Genomic DNA, 17,344 nt, shown 5'->3' on the forward strand with positions numbered 1-17,344 from the left:
GTAAACTGCGTCTGGAGTTTGAGTCATCTCCTTGGCAACTCTGCGGCTCCACAGCGCCACGGATACGATGGTGGTCAGCTGAAGTATTTGTGTTATCACTGATTCCCCAAACACCGGGTCGGGACCCATTTGTGGGTCGCACACACATTGTTATGGGTCCGTTTATTATTTTTGTTTCCTACATTTATTTTTTAATTATTATTATTTCAAAACATTTTCTAAAAACATTCCCGAAAAATATTTTTTTCCCCCCATTAATTAAAAACGAATTCAATTATTTTTTTCAGTAATTTCATGAAGAAATAAAAGAAAAATAAAAGAAATTCCATAAATTAGAAAACTAATGTTTAAGAAGTAGTGAAAAAACGATCTACAAACTCACAATGCAGCGCAAATTTCTCTTTTCGGTCTTGAGCTAAATCGTTTGGGAACCACTGCTCTATGGCAGTGGTTCTCAAACCTTTTCATGTCCAGGACCCCCAAATTGACATGTATTTGTGCGAAGGACCCCCTGAAGAGTTTTTGAGATTTTTCAGAAATATTCAAAAATAGCGGATGTACAAGCTCAGCTTGTACATCTGCTATTTTTGAATAGCCAACTTATAAAAGGATAAAGTGATTTTGATGCTATATTAACAAATTTAGCTGGGGACCCCCTGAAACGCCCCCAAGGACCCCTGGAGGTCCCCGGAGCCCACTGTAGGCGGGCAAAGAGAAACTTATGGTCTGAATTGAATTGTCATTCTTTCTCCTGTAGCCACCGAAGAAATTGTGATAATATTTCCATAGGGACCTCCTGGCACCTTCTCAAGTACCCCACCGTGAGAATTACTGATACAGGGCATACCATTCTTTACAAGTTTATGATGATTTCTTGATTGTTCTAATAATTTCCAACACTGCATTATTATTCTGAAAGGTAGAAGTTGAATGGAAACCAGTTGAACTGTGGTTGAATTTAGATTTGTTCCCATGGCCTTTTGGGTTGAATTAGATGGTGGAATAAAACTGTTTACTTAGATATCTTATAAGACATTGGCTTATATATATATATATCTATATTACTAGGCTATCTATCCCAGTGCTTCTAAGGATCCCCACATTAATATGTATTTGGTTGTGGACCCCCATCACAAAATATTTTGTGCCAACTATGCAATATCAATACATTATCAATTACAGGTGCTCTTTTATGGCGGTTTTGAAGGAGGGTAGGGAGTCACACTTTTTGATGGCTGTTGGTAGGGTATTCCACATTTTGGTGGCATAATAGTAGGCATACCGGTAGAGATACCAGTCCAATTTATCCTACGGACGAGTCAACGACATAGAAAATAAATAAATGCATGTATTGTAGGCTGCTGTAGGCCTTCCATACACGCATGCGCACATGCCCACGCACCGCGCACATGCCCATGCACGCACACACACACACACACACACACACACACACACACACACACACACACACACACACACACACACACACACACACACACACACACACAACGTTTCCTTTGAAGAACTGTTCATTTTCCCTTTTTTTATAGAACATTCATACTGATCCAATTTTATTCACTGTATTATCATCCATACTCAGAGATGTGTAGTGTAACTGAATAGATGCTTGTCACTGACTATATGGCTGTTTCATCATTTCCAATTTAATGGGATATATTCTGTCATCTCACCTGGCAGAGCAGAACTGAAGCTGCTTAAATCTCAGGCAGCCTCAGAAGTATCTTCACTAAAGCTTCCAGCAGCCTTTTTTTCTCCTGTATTTTCTCTGAGAGTAATCCTCTCTGAAACCTTCTGCGCTTAACCTCTTTTCCTCATTAAGGCCCTGTCCTGTACGTGCATGCATGTTGGATCCTTAAAGGAAAGCGGAACACTGTTTAAAGGAAAGCGGAACACCGTTTAAAGGAAAGAGGAACACAGTTTAAAAATAAAATCTATAATAAATGGTGCATTTATATAGCACATTTATCCAAAACGCTTTACAATGTGCATTACATTCACACACATTCATGATACACCGACAGCAGAGGAAACCATGCAAGGCACCAACCTGCTCATCGGAAGCAATTAGGGGTTCAGTGTCTTGCTCAAGGACACTTCAACACTAACTCTTTGGGAGCCCGGCAGGATCGCTTCCCAAGGGGTCGCTCTACCTCCTGATCCACTGCCCCCCCCCTGATAAGAATTTCGTAATCATTCATAATAAGTAGGGGTGTAACAAACGCACACCTTGACATGAACACAGAGAATACACACATTTATCGATAAACCAAGTGTAGCGATATGTAATGGAAAAGCAATTAAACCCCTCTTTCTCTTTTTTCTTCTTGAAATTGTTAAATACAACGCGCCGCCAGTGCTTCGTATCGATAAAATCGAGCCTTATTATTAATAGGGCTTTTGCTTCATGGATGCAAGATTCAAGTACGGTTCTACATACTGTACTGTACATACGTACGTACTGTATGTGCAGTGAAATGTTGGTGTGGCTGTCTCTGCCAGACTGTGCCAACAAAGTCCAACATAACACAATGTAGCCTATAATGCAAGTACGGTAATGGAAGTTATAATACAGTACAAGTAAGGTACTAACTACTAAGCAATAATATATATAAAAATAATATACTGCAACTTCAACTGATGGTCAGTGAGCATCTCATGCCTTGCTCATGGGAATTGAACCCACATAAACCCTGTCATCCCTATGCTGGGCATGTCAGAATATTCTGCAGAAATAGCAGAATCAAGTTCACAGCGAGTTGCGTTGCAACACATTGTAGATTGGCTATTTTTGCTGATTGACAAAGTAGTAACTAAATAGGGTTGATGTGGTTAAACCTTCCATTAGCACAGTTTTCAACCATTAGACTTATGCACCAAAGAACAAAATCACTGCTTTTCTTTTTGATATATTTTATTAAAAAAGGAAAACCAACAAGAACTTTTTTTTTTTACATAATGATCAAGGATTTTTATTATATCTTAGTGTCTTTCATCAGTTTCATATCATTACAGAAAATGTTATAGTACAGCGTTGTTCAATGTCTCCTCATTGCTTAATAATTTCCTTAGGAGTGCTGGTCACATATATCTGTACAATATGGTTCATATTTTTTTTTTCTGTACATTTTTTGTGAAGTTGGTTAAAAAGGCTGTCAGCACTTAAAGAAGCTGTTTCTTTTTTCTCTCTTTATTTTCAGTAGTTGATCAAATAAAAGATTATTTTCCCAGGTTTGGGCTCTCGCCCCTGGGGGTTGTGGGGGGGGTGGGTGGGGGGTTGGGGTCGGGAGCGAAAGTTTTACACCCGGTCACCGTGAATATAAAGCCCGACATATACTTCGTTGTACGACGACGGCGTCGCTCGCCGGAAACAGGCAATCTGCAAGCTCACATATTGCTGCTGTTTTCGGCGAGTGCCACCGTAGCGGGACGGGAGTATAAGTCGAGCATTAGGAAGCTTCAGGGTCTGGGCACAGTGGGCAGACTGGAGCGTGCCCGCCCACAGGGTCTAGGGCAGACTTGGGGCATGCCCGCCCTCAGGGTCTAGGGCAGATTGGAGCCGCTCCAGCCCGCTGAGACCCTGTGGGTCATGTGTTTGACCCACAGGGTCTAGGCAGACCGGTTGGCGTGCATGCCCACATCTTCTCCAAGCACCACCTCTCCCCTGCCCAGGCATTTTGGCACTGCGCACATAAACAAGACTCACAAGATAAACAACAAGCAAAGCTCGGTGTGAAGCCATTATGATGCATACTAATGAGAGAAAAAACTGAAGTGTCACCTTGACGGGGGTGCTCAAAATATAGAAGGAAGTGGCTCAGAGGTGCCCCCCCTCCTCCCCACCTGCCTTCCTCTTTAGCCGAGCAGCGTGGGGAATCCCGAGTTCTCCTCAAAGTTTTCTTCATTTAAAAAAACAAAATAACAGATTATTTTTTTCCACTAAAGATGAGAAAAGTATAATTTCTTTTTTCTTTTTTTTGTCCTGGCAGGCACCTACAGCTGTCTATTAAAATGCTACTGCTATAGATAAGGTCTAGCATTGAACACACAAAGCAATTGCAATGAAAGGAACGAAGTTGCCTTAATATAATAATGATAATAAGAATAATAATGATAAGAATAATAAGAATAATCATAATAATATATTACAGAATAAATCTCTTTTTATAATTAGATTTTTTTTCATTAAAAGTTATATTTTTCTTTGTTTGAAATACTATAATCTTTTTAAATTAGTTTTTTTCCCCCCCATATGTATCTAGGTTTTGTGATCAAGATGTTGACTAATACCTCAACGTTATCCAAATCAATAAAAACTAGCTGTGCCGTTGCATATTACAGAATAGTCAATGATATGTGGACATGCACCGTGAACCCATTCCAACCCTCTCCTATGTGAAGCCAACTCTCCGTCCCTCGACGATGACATCATAGCCGTCCGATAACCATGACGTCGACCACCTCGCCCTTGTGCAGCTCCACGTATTGCTCTGTTTTTGGAGGTAGCATCAGGAGCCCGTTAGCGCTACGCATGCTCATCAGCCGGCTGCTCACCTGGTTCCCTGCAGGGGATAAGATAGGTGGTGTTGAAGATAGTTGTGGAGAAAGAAAAACATTTTTTTTCAGCACTTTAGGACAATAGGACAGTGACCATTGTCATCCCTAGTGTCATCCCTAATTATCAGGATTGATTCATCTTTATTAATCTTGACTTGACATGCCCAACATATTGTTCAACCTCCATTTTCCCTTAAATTTAGTATTGTCAAACATATAGGCAATGAATACATTTTTATTGAAAAGTAAAGAAGTTTATGGTATTCGCACCACAACAGGTGGTGAAGACTGAAGCATGAATTAAAGCAAAATACAATCTCAAAAGAAAATGTTTGTTAGGGCCAAGTCCTCACAGCAGAAAGCAGTCCCTCACACTACCGCTGTTTCCAAAACAATTGGTAAAATGATGTATTTGTAATATTGAGGCTTTATGCTTTGCATTTATGAAATATCACAGACCATTAGGGTTTTATAGAAGAAGATGTATTCTATTGCTAAATGTTCTATAGTCTTCAAATAATAACTGAAAAAAGCCAATTAACATGCTCACAATGCGTCGCGCTGCGACGCATTGTGAGCTTGCAGATTGGCTATTTTCGGTGCATGACGTACTTCCATAGAAGACATGCTGGGTTCTATGGAATCCAAATGACTAAAATCAGTCATGGTGACTGAGAACTTTAATCCATGCAGAAAGGACAAAAATTTATCATGTTAGTGTTGTGCCAATGCCATGCCAGTCAGGGAAATGTTCACTATGCACAGGACACAAATCCTCAGTGTTAATGTAGCCTCATTCCCAGCCTTACTCATCTGCGAAGAGAAAAGCCTGGTCGCGACCTAAAGCAGAGAGTGTCTATAGGGGCGGGACTTCTGTCGTACGTATTTCCCCCGGAAACGATAGAGATTTCGACCAATCTCAACACTCATTCACGGAGAAACAGATTTGTAAAGCGTCAATAAAATTTCCTTGGGCGGTACTTCCGCCAAATTCCGGTACTTCCGTTTAGACACTCAACCGGCTAGGTCTTGCCCAGTGTGGTGTTAATGTAACTCTGAGAGTTTACGAAAATGTAACCAATTGGACCAGTAATTGTCCAATTGGTTACATTTGCACACTCTCAGGGTTAGAACATGAATTGATTGATTTCATGAACATACAGTATATTTGTGCATATCTGTGCATATCACACAAAAAAAGCTCAAGAGATTATTTCCATTGTGGTCCTCAATGTGCAAATGTGTGTAAACTACCACGTTTTTTTTTTGTATTGCTGAGACGATGGCGAGAAACTGATCACTGCAAAATAAATACCTTCAGGGTGAAGCAGGACCCCATTCGTTGTACATTATAACACTTACTATACTACTGGTTACCCAATCAATAATTTGACACAAAATATTGATTTAAAAGTAATTTTATTAATAGCTTACAAGCTTCCGCTGAAAAAAACAAATAGTCCATTAGATTCTACAGTATGATTAACACTGCATTCATACATAGCAAGGTAAACACTATAGCCAGAGGCAGAGCAGCAGTCTGTTGTTCAGAAATAACAGACCACAGAAAGACAGAATGCCTTAATTCACCAATCAGAATAGGTGACACAGAGAGTAATGTAGCAATCCTCTCTCCTCATACCATACAGATATGTTGTTTATTTGTTCATGTGTTTGTTATTTATTTGTTTTGCCTGACCAAAAATGTTAATAATGTTATTTAGAAAGCATATTGTTTAGACAGATGCTAGGATTGATGTTCACCTGGTATAATAGTTTCTTTGAATCACTACATTATTCTCTTTGCACTCTACTTATGTTACTATTTACCCTGTTGTTTCTTGAGAAGGGTTCATTCCATTTACTCTGATATTGCACTTGTAAGTCACTCTGCTAAATGCCTAAATCAGGGGTCTTCAGCGTTTTCCAGCCCAAGGACCCCCTATCTGAGAAAGAGATGAAGCAGGGACCCCACTAAGTATTGTGTAAAATTGTGTTGCAGATTCAACTTTTTCATAGATTTCATAGATAGCTTCAAAGACTTGTTTGACAGCACTAGATCATCAGTGTATGTTAGATTCCTGTTAATGTGTATTTTCAGACATCTAACCACTTAAACCATCAATACTTAGTAAACTTGACCTTTCACTCTGTACTTAGTCTGCTCTTTTTTCCCTCTCTTTGCCAAAAATAGCTGATCTACAAGCTCACAACGCCTCGCAGTGCGAGGCGTTGTGAGCTTGTAGATCTAGCGATCTAGAGCTTGTAGATCTGCTATTTTTGTTCTCCTTAGAATAGGGATGTTATAGGGTTCAAGTGGTTAATGTAACAACATTATCCTATCGCACAAAGAATTGGAGGCCCCCCTGTAGTAACTCTGTGGACCTGTATATAAATTGTATATGGAATTGTATATAAAAAATGGTACAGTGCACTGATTCTGTGTGAGTACCTGTGCTCTGTGCCCACGGCAGAGGCTCCTGGTGATGCCATGTCAGAATGCAGCGGTGGTATTCAGGGCGAGGGTCTAGCTTCACATCACAAGACAACTGCAAAGAAATCATAACGGATAGGAATGTGTGAATCCTTATGACGTGTTGGAATTTCACCATGTGTACATCTGCCACTTGCGGCAATAGTTATTCAACCTGATTGAAATGGTCTCCTCTTACACTGGACTTGGGAGTATTGACTTTTCTTACATTGCATATCGCTACCTGGAAAGTCATGCAGTTTTTAGCTACTTGGAATACTAGACGAGTGGCTTTTATATATTTAGATAATGTCAAGAAGTCAACCAATTGCAAAGAAAAAGTGTGCTAAATTGACTAATGCTTTCCTCTCAATTCTGAGAAATATTATGCCAATATAATTTGACCTGGGTCTTATTACCACCAGATCTGAGCGATATTACTGCATCTGGCAATGTCTACTTTCAACGCCATCAATCTCACCACTAAGTGGCAGTAATGGCTCAAGATTAGTCCTCTCCCTCTTCCAATAAAAATTCTAATGAAGAAGCATCACAGTATCCTGGATAGCACCATGGAGGTTGAACCAGATGTCACGACTGTCATATTCTGCGAAAAACGGGAATAACACATGCGCAATATAACTGGAGAGATGCGATGTTACATGAGTTTAAACTACACATGTGCTATACAGGATATGACAACCATGACCTCTTCTCTTGTCAACCTCCTTGGCTAGAACCTGAGATGGAGAGGGGCAGCATGTACATTTGTGAACTTTTAGAGTTTAAATACCATACTGTAGCCTCATGTACGATTATGCACTTTGACGTAAAAACAGAATTGCAAATACTTCCAAGAATTTCCTATTTCCTCTTGCATCACTCCTTTATCTCTTCTCTGGCTTTCTCAGAATTTGCTACTTGTCAGAAAGGAAAGGGTCAGTTGCTCTGGGAGAGAATAGTCAAAGTGTCATCATAGCGCACAATGATGATATATCACACACTTCTCTCAGAATCAAATCTACCCCTTTTTTAATTACTTGCCAAGCTTCAGAGGCAGAACAGGTCATAGCGGCGAATGTAAGCCAAGCATTAGCCCCAAAACGACTTCACAGGAGACCTTATGTTTAACCTTTAAATCAAATGAAGAAAACAATTATACGTACACCACAAACATAGGTGTTCGGCTAGGCAAACGTCAGCGGAGAAAAGAGAAGAGGAGCCCACACACTACAAACTCCATATGTACCCCTTTGATAAAGATACACAGAGGATTGAACCGTTGTCAAATAAAGGTGTACATACAGGATGCGGGCTCTACTCTCTTCTCTAACCTTTAATCCGGATCATCGTTTTCCAAAGATCCATCACATTTTGACTTTGTGTTTTGTATGGTACATGGTGATCATTTTCTGCGGGCCTACCCTCGCTTTGATAATGGTTGGCCTCGGGTCCAGAATCCCCTGCATTTTCCTCAGAGCAGGGATGACAAAGAGGTTACAGGTGACAACAGCGGACACGGGATTACCTGGCACAGATGGACACGTAGAGATGGAGAGATAGACAGAGAGAGAGAGAGAGAGATATGGAGAGCGAGGAGAGAACAATGGGTGAATAACCTCTCTTCAGAAGTAGACAGACAGAATTCACTCTTTCTCTCAACTTCACACACTACCTGGGAGGGCAAAGATAAGTTTGCGAGCACCATCCATGTCCAAGGTGGCAAATGTTGTTGGTAGACTGAAAAAGAAAAAGAGAAGAAAGACATTCATTCTGAATTTGTTTCTGTGTGCTCAGAGATAACAACAAGAACAAGAAAAATGCTGAAATAATGTGAACGTGTCACGGCAAGATCAAAGAGAGTCTTGTAACTCTTTCAATGGGTCTGGACAGAGTCGTGTCCTCTCCTCCCCTTACAAGTGTGTAACTGGACATAAAGCGTCCGTACTCCAAATAATATAACTTTGGTTTATGAAGACATAAGACGGAGACAGAAAAAACACAAAAAGTTTAAATATAATATACAAGGTTTCTGCCCGACAGCAACGATATATAATAATAATAACAATTTACATAAAAATATAGTGGCTGACGGCCGTCATATTTCAGGAGCAGCGGGGCACCACTGCTGAATGCATATATCGGAAACACTGGGCCTTTGTTCTGAATAACAGACCGTTAGTCATAACTAGCTGTGTAATAAGAGGAATAATGTGAGGCTGTCATTATTAGGAAACAAACTTCCGGGCGACTCAATAGTCCAGAGTGGTAAAGGCTCATAATACCCTCAAAATATAAAAAGAAAGAATACCCCTTCGGGGTCAATTTGTAGAATGTTATTTGTAGATAATCCCTCACTGTAGATAGTCCCTTATTGTACCCAAAGCACCTCTTAAAGATACATTTTACTTTTTTTTTCATTAACCCTTTTATTTATTGATGTTGTGTTCTTTGTTAAGAACTTTGTGACTCTTCTTATTTTCGTAGTTTATTATCTTACCCTGGTTTCATGAAAACCCGGCCAAAGTGGATCTGAGCGTGAAGATCAATATCCAGCACCTGTTTCAGATAGTCCTGACAAAATAAAGAGATCTAATCACATATGAGCACAACAGTATACAAGTGCAGACACTATTTTACATTGTGACACTTCAGTGTGTAAGATCACTACTGAAGTTCCTCACTTCTACCAGCGTGTGTCAGCAAAGCGCAGGGCTGTCTGTGGGTGTGTGTGTCTGTCATCATACAATACCTTCTCTCCCATTGACACTCCTCCTGAGGTGATGATGACATCAGCACGGCTGATCCCTTCATTCAGAGCGTTGAGGAGGTCATCGGGGCTGTTGGACACACACACACACACACACGCACGGACACAGGCACGTGCACGCGCGCGTGTACGCACGTGTGCGCACACACACACACACACACACACACACACACACACACACACACACACACACACACACACACACACACACACACATTTCAAAGGTGCAAAAGACAGAAGATGGTGGATAACGAACATAAGAGAGCACGTTTGGGAGTGGAAACAGGAGAGCGTCTCTGTCAGATGGAAACCTCATAAGTCCAAAACTGTTCAAAAAACTGTTCAAAAAGTAACAGATCTACAAGCTCAAAACGCGTCGCTTCGCACCGTGTTTCAAGCTTGCAGATCTGCTACTTTCGATGCGTCTGTGTGACGCTGTAGTACTGTATGATCAAGTAGGGCTTTCATTTACGAAAAAAGTTAAAAAATGGAGAATGGAGATAGGAGGTTTCAGCCCGACAGCAACGATAGACGGTGTGTACAGGAACAGGAGTTGCACTAACGCATACTTGTCTCCCACAATGCCCAAGTTGATGGTGGGGTAGCCGTGCTCCTGGATGGTGGCTAGCAAGGTGGAGCGATTGCTGTCCCGGATTTTCCCAGGGTGGAGGTCATCCTCTGGATTTAGCAGCTAGCACAAAGGACAAACATTTAAAAAAAGAAGAAATATATCCACTACTATAACTTTATAGCCTCCCTTTGCTTCCATGGAGCTAGTTCAGGGGTTATACCAAATATGGGTTAATTAGCATTTGCAAATAATCATGAGTGTATTGTTTTTGACTGGCTTCAAGGATTAAATCATATAATTTGTAAATTGCTATATAGGTGAATACAATCAGGAGCCATACAATGCAGACATAACACGTATCTGCAAACTTATCAGAGGACACCTAATGTATATGGTACTGCAAGAAAGTAACACAAATAATGATTTGATACATGGTGTGGTTATTTGCAACACATCTGTTCAGCAACTTCAATCTAACTGGCAATGATCCTGGCATCAGAAATACCATTGTAATGGGGAAATTAGAAAATTCGATACAGCTACAAGGTGCTGTAAGTAATAATTTTTGGTTAAAACAAAAAGGGTTTTGTTAAAAGGTTAAAGATCTACAGTATATTCTGATAGTAATAATTGCTATGGAGTAAAACAAAAACAAAAACAGTAAAAAGCGGAAATGTGAGTACTTTGTCCTCCATTGATTTGAAATTTTGGATGTGCTACCTTTTGGGGATTGGGGATTTTTCAATTCCTACCTTTTATATGTATACTGGATTTTGGGTCTAGCACTCCACTGAGAAAACCCATTGTTGATGCGCAACCTCTTTTTCTTATTTAATTGCTATGGAGTGTTTGTTCAGTAACAGGGGTCTCTCCGTCTCTCCAGCTCTTTATTAAACAGAAAATATTTTTTGAGGTGGGTTACCAATTCTATACAATCAGGAAAGAGAACCCATTTGTCAACTTCAGTTTTATAGTCTTCCATTTCCAATTTTGTATGCTCTTTTTTTAAATTGCTACCCGGACCTTGAAATATATTTTCTGTTTACTAAAGAGCTGGAGAGACGGGGAGACCACTGTTACTGAACAAACACACTGTAGCAATTATTACATTTGGAATATAGAACTATATAACACTTATTTTAACAAAAGAATATCACTTACACTCCCTTTAAACCTCTCAGGCGTAGCATTGCAGAGGGTTTTGTGATTATACAGTACAAAAAAGAACTTCAATGTGTTCCAATGGGGAGCTCCAATTCAACCATTAAACCAAACAACACCATGCATTTAGAAACAAAAGTAAAATTAATGCTGAACTGCATATCTAATATTGCAGCAATATTTGCTGTGCGTGTGCACGCACACGCACACGCACACACACACACACACACACACACACACACACACACACACACACACACACACACACACACACACGTGTCTGTCTTTACTGCATGTACTGTAGGCTGTACGGAAACCTTATACTGTACTTAAACACTTGGACACGTTCCTAAAAGTCGACGCACCCGCGTTCTTCAACTGAACGTATGCCACATATGTTATGACATGTTATCTACAATCACTGGCATCACACACAGCTAAAAATGAGACATCAATGAACATTCTGGCCATCTCAACTTGTTTCCCTTGATGTATTTTCCCTCTTTCATCAAATCAATTCTCACAGAACAAAATGTCAGAATGAAATATGCTGAATAAAAGGCTCCAAATATAGCAATGATACATCCACTATTTGAAAACACCTTGAAAAGTCTGACAAAGCGATTGCTAGCAGGAATGTAAAAACATATATTATTGCAATTACGATTCACAATAGCAACATTTTATGAGATATAATTTGGCAGGTAACCCCTACAGCCAAAGAAATCTAACATCAAAAAATACAACTACATTTAAATAAATAAATAAAATTATAAATACAAAACAAAAATAAAAACTTTAAAAAATAAAATAAAGATAAAGATAAAAAATACATGCATAACTGTTCATTAGTGCTACGGCGATCTCTCACCTCGTTGCCCGTGGACATGACAGCCACCACAGGGAACTTCTGAACCTCCACCTCTGTGACTCCTACCGTGGCGAGGAGACCGATCTCAGATGGACCCATATGTGTTCCCTTGGCCAGCACGCACTCCCCACGCTTAATGTCATGACCGATAGGCCTGGGGCGGGGCGGGAGAGATGGACGCTTAAAGCCTGGTGTATATACTGTGTTGCATACAACAGTGTCAGAATAAGAGGAAGAGAATACCACTCACAAGTCTTCAGACAGAGGAAACATTGGATGCACCCTAAATAGAATTTTATCACTGGTGTAGAAACTAAAAGTCAATGTTGAATAAAGGTTAAGTATTATTCCCAAGACACGGTTCAACGGTCCAAACAAAGCTGGACTTTGTCAGGTAATTATGGATTGTTTGTCAGTCAATATCTATCATGCAGAAATATTCATACGTGAATATAATTGTTTTCATAACTCACAACCACATCAATTTCAATTTGTTTTTTGTTTGTCTTTTATACTGATTCTGAATTCTAGTAGAATCCAGGACACTAACACCGCCAGATGGGGGCGGTATTGACTTCACAGGTTCACAATACAACATCCATCTGGGCTCGCTCAGAGAGTAGAGATACTCAGCGCCACGGCTGGTGCTAACCAATCAGCGGCTGCTAGGGGCGGGATCTTGGCGAGACCGAGGGGCCATCGAGAAGCACTTATTGCGTTGTAGTTCTTTCACGATTCATCATGGTTGAATAGTATACAAAAGAACTACTGCTGGCGCAGGTACTATACGTCATGTAGACACGTCAATAAATATGATTGGTTGATAGACGGTGATAGACAGGCGGTCCCATCCAATCACCTGCCAAGTAGCATGAAAAAAGGGATCGCCGTCTTGCATCGATTCTGCTACCGGGGTCCCAGATGGAAGTAGCGTGTGAAACAAATGTGATGCAAGCTTGTTCAAACTGGTCAGGTTACCAAGGCACACTGGTCCAGGTGTGCCTTTGGATTTTGTGACAACCACACATTATTATTGCAATATACTGTATACACCTGTACAAAAAGCTATGAATTATCTGTAACACTTGCTACGTATCCCATGTCTATGATGCATTATAAACATACTTATAATGTGTTATAATCTACTTATAATACTGTATAATTATAGTTATAATAACTTTAATGCTCATTATGCTTTATAACAATAATCATAACACATTATAAAGCATTCTATAATGACTTATATAAGGTAAATCATTATAATTGTCTCTATATTCTTTTAAAGCAACAAATGACCACTTATAGTGACTTATAATAACAGTATAATGCATTTTAACAGTGATTACAATGCATTATAAGGGTGATTATAAAGCATTATAACATGATTATAACGACTTACAACTATGCGAATTGACATGCATAGAAAGTGTCATTATAAAATGGTTTATAATGTATCATGATTGCATTTTGAGTTATTATAACTGTAATTATACAGTTATTCAGATATCGTCAAGTGGAAACCTCATATGTCCAAAACCTATACCTTTCAGGATTCAAATTCAAAAATAGAAAAAGCAGCACATCAGTATGACCAAGTAGGGGCGTTAATTTACAAAAAAAAAATATTTTGCACGGATGAGAATATAGGTGTGAGATTTTGACTTGCCCTTTGGTGTGCCTCGGGTACAAAACGTTGTAAAAGCAGCTGCACTAACCTGATGTCCTGTCCTGGGCGTGCTTGTACTAGGATCCGTACCTCCAGCTCCTCTGTGCCCTGAGAACCACAAACATTATGTCACATTCATCAGTGAATGCAGAGATGTTCGCTGTGAACACAGAGGTGAACTAGGATTGCAGCTATTTTCATTTTTTTTTTACTTTCAAAAAAGTTTTGCATGAAGAAATGCATAATTTTTATTCAAATCAATTATGGATTCTTTTTTATAGTTGATTAAATCAATTAGTTCAATTAATTGCAGACCTACAAGCTCAACATGCGTCGCAGTGCAAAACATAGATCGGCTATTTTTACTAGTTTCATGTGAGTCTGTTGTACGATAAGTTGTTAAATAGAGTTAGGGGCAATTAGTCAAAATCTAGTAGATTTTTTTTAGAATCTTGATATATATATTTTTTTACAAATGATCAAAAAACACACTTCTCGAGTATTCAATTAATCAAAAAAGTTATTGACAGAATAATCACTAAGAAAATAATCAATAGTTACAGTGAACATGGAGTGTGTTCGCTGTTTCCTGCTGTTTACACTCAGAACCTTTGAACACGGATTTCGGCTCAGTCCACTCTCAGTTCAGTGCGAGTGCTTGTATGAACTTCCAGATGTTAGAAAATACCTCAACCTCTTCATTTCTTTCTGAATGAACTGGCTTAAACTGATTGATCGTGTGACCGTCTTTCCTGCCCAGAGTAGAGAGCTGCTGTGTGACTCACATCCTCAGACTCGCGGAGCAGCTCTGTGTCTTCCACCTGGACCACAGCGTCGGCCCCACAGGGGATGGGGGCCCCCGTCGTCACTCTCATCACCTGGCCAGGCATCACTGTGTGAGTGGGCTACACAGACAGAGACACACACGTCATACATGTACATACTGTTTGACATTTGTGTCATCCGCTTTTGTGTGTAAAATGGTGGACTTACATTAACCCATTGATACCTGGAACGCATCTGTGTCACTTTTAGATTTCTTTAGGCTATTCAAAAATAGCAGATATACAAGCTCATAGCGCGGCACCGAGTGCCGCGCTACGAGCTTGTATATCTGCTATTTTTGAAAAATCTCGAAAATATTTTTTTTAGATTTTTTTCAAAAAACTGTTAGGATTTAGAAGACATTTCTAGAATCTTCTCAGGTCTTAATGGGTTAACATACCAGATCGAGCTTGTCGATCGGCTACTTTTGCTGTTTTTGAATTTGAATCCTGAAAAGTGATAGTTTTGGACATATCATTTTGTGTGTGTGTGTGTGTGTGTGTGTCTGTCTTGGGCAGCCCAGCTGTTTTACAAAGGGCTCAGTGTCAGTGTAAAGCTTAATTTACATGTGTCAACAAATCCGAGTCATTTTCGTTGAAAGACACAGTCAAGCAGCAAAGTCTTAAAGCTTAAGGGTGGCTTTCTTCCTCTCTCTGTCGGAGCATTGTGTGAATCTAATGCTATGTGTGTACTGTAAAGCCTGATTCATTCTTGGTCACGTGCGCTGCTTTCACGCACAGAAAACAGCAGATCTACAAGCGCGAGGAGTTGTGAGCTTGTCGATCAGCTATTTTCAGCACACCACACGGTGCACAACCAAATATAAATCAGGCATATGTGCGTGTGCGATTTTAACTTGAAGCAGAGGGATCCAACAAGCATCAATACGTCTCTGTGGCAGAAAAGGAGCAGAACCTCTCTTTCTAGCCATGCTTTGTGGGGCCATTAATCCACTAAGACTGGGAACTTATCCGTGTCATTTTAAGATTTCTTTGGCTATTCAAAAATAGCAGATATACAAGCTCATATGTAGATCTGCTATTTTTTTTTTAGTAATCGTTAAAATGTGTACAAATCTTTGGAGAAAAAAAATGCTTTAAAGCGAACTCTGTGCTTCTGAGGGTCCCTGGAACAACATATTTTGAGATGGGGGTCCGCGGCCAAATACATATCATTTTGGGGGTCCTTGTCATGAAAACGTTTGAGAACCACTGATTATAGCAACATAAGTAAAAAAAAAAAAAAACTGTTAGAAGACATTTGTAAAATCCCCAGAAGCAAGGATTTGAGTTAGGAAGTTCGCTTAAAAAAATATATATTGAAAGATTTGAATTTTTTTTCATGATTAAAATTTTCTTTTGCAGATCTACAAGCTCATAGCGCGGCATGGTTAAAGTGGTTAAAATCTAAAATGACAGACGCTTTCCCGGTCTTAATGGGTTAACAAACAGCGTATATTTAGAAGTCTTACTGGCACCCAACTCAGTCCTGTAACAAATGTGGGTCAGCAGCGCTATGTGCAAATAATTCTCGGCGCTTGAAGGAGGACGAGAGTGAACGTCACTCAAAAGGCGTCCCTGATGAACTGTGGTCTGTCAGAGGCATCGATCTTGTGTGTGACGCAGTCATTGTGGGTATGTATACAGTGCTGTACAAGCTGCATGGCAGTTTGAAGGTCTGCCGCGTGTGCATGTTTGTGTGTGAGTTGGAGGAAGGAAGAGAGGGAATGAGAGCGTTTGTGTGTGTGTGTGTGTGTGTGTGTGTGTGTGTGTGTGTGTGTGTGTGTGTGTGTGTGTGTGTGTGTGTGTGTGTGTGTGTGTGTGTGTGTGTGTGTGTGTGTGTGAGGACCTGTTCTCCAGCCTGGGACTCCCCAATGATGAAGCGGTCACCTGGGCCGTCAGCCGCTGAAATGAAAGTAAGATTTAATAACGCTGCAAATGCTGTCTTGTGGATTGCACTATAGATTATATGGTTCAGCTGACTGATGTGTGTGTTTTTTTTTTAAGTTCCTGTTTTTGGTTTTGTGTATGGTTGTTGTTTTTCTTTTTCTTTGTATCTTATTTCACTTTTGTCTTGTAAGACTCGTGTCCTTTCTGTTTTTCATTTGGGGGGGAAAAAATACAAAAACAAACTTGTCATGTTACTGTTTTTTCTTAATTGGAATCTATATGAGGCAAAGCAATGCTATATGTTGTCGATATGTATGCAATGAATGTTTCTGTTAAAATCCAATAAACAAATAAAATAAAAACCCTGCAAATGTGTGACTGAAACTGTGTGTGTGTGTGTGTGTGTGTGTGTGTGTGTGTGTGTGTGTGTGTGTGTGTGTGTGTGTGTGTGTGTGTGTGTGTGTGTGTGTGTGTGAATAATTTGCTTGGAGCATTTGGGGCTCTGGCTACACAGAATAAACACACATGGAGAGGAGTGAGACA

The 17,344-nt window shown here is 39.9% G+C and overlaps 1 protein-coding gene across 4 annotated transcripts in view; it reads right to left on the reverse strand.

The window, feature by feature from the left end:
* Window positions 1–4,446: 4,446 nt before the first annotated feature.
* Window positions 4,447–17,344, reverse strand: part of gphnb (gephyrin b) — a gene marked incomplete at both ends in the record, with an annotated part of 141,236 nt that continues 128,338 nt past the window's right edge. For all 4 annotated transcript variants that reach the window (XM_080452463.1, XM_080452462.1, XM_080452461.1 and 1 more), the window contains 11 exons: window positions 4,447–4,580; window positions 7,028–7,124; window positions 8,473–8,576; window positions 8,724–8,788; window positions 9,549–9,622; window positions 9,801–9,888; window positions 10,388–10,509; window positions 12,422–12,575; window positions 14,137–14,195; window positions 14,873–14,992; window positions 16,761–16,816. In XM_080452463.1, coding sequence (XP_080308589.1) covers window positions 4,447–4,580; window positions 7,028–7,124; window positions 8,473–8,576; window positions 8,724–8,788; window positions 9,549–9,622; window positions 9,801–9,888; window positions 10,388–10,509; window positions 12,422–12,575; window positions 14,137–14,195; window positions 14,873–14,992; window positions 16,761–16,816 — 1,073 coding nt within the window. The remainder of the gene's footprint in view (window positions 4,581–7,027; window positions 7,125–8,472; window positions 8,577–8,723; window positions 8,789–9,548; window positions 9,623–9,800; window positions 9,889–10,387; window positions 10,510–12,421; window positions 12,576–14,136; window positions 14,196–14,872; window positions 14,993–16,760; window positions 16,817–17,344) is intronic.

Source organism: Gymnoscopelus braueri, assembly GCF_963280865.1.
Source record: "Gymnoscopelus braueri genome assembly, chromosome: 16".
In the NCBI taxonomy this organism is placed as follows: domain Eukaryota; kingdom Metazoa; phylum Chordata; class Actinopteri; order Myctophiformes; family Myctophidae; genus Gymnoscopelus; species Gymnoscopelus braueri.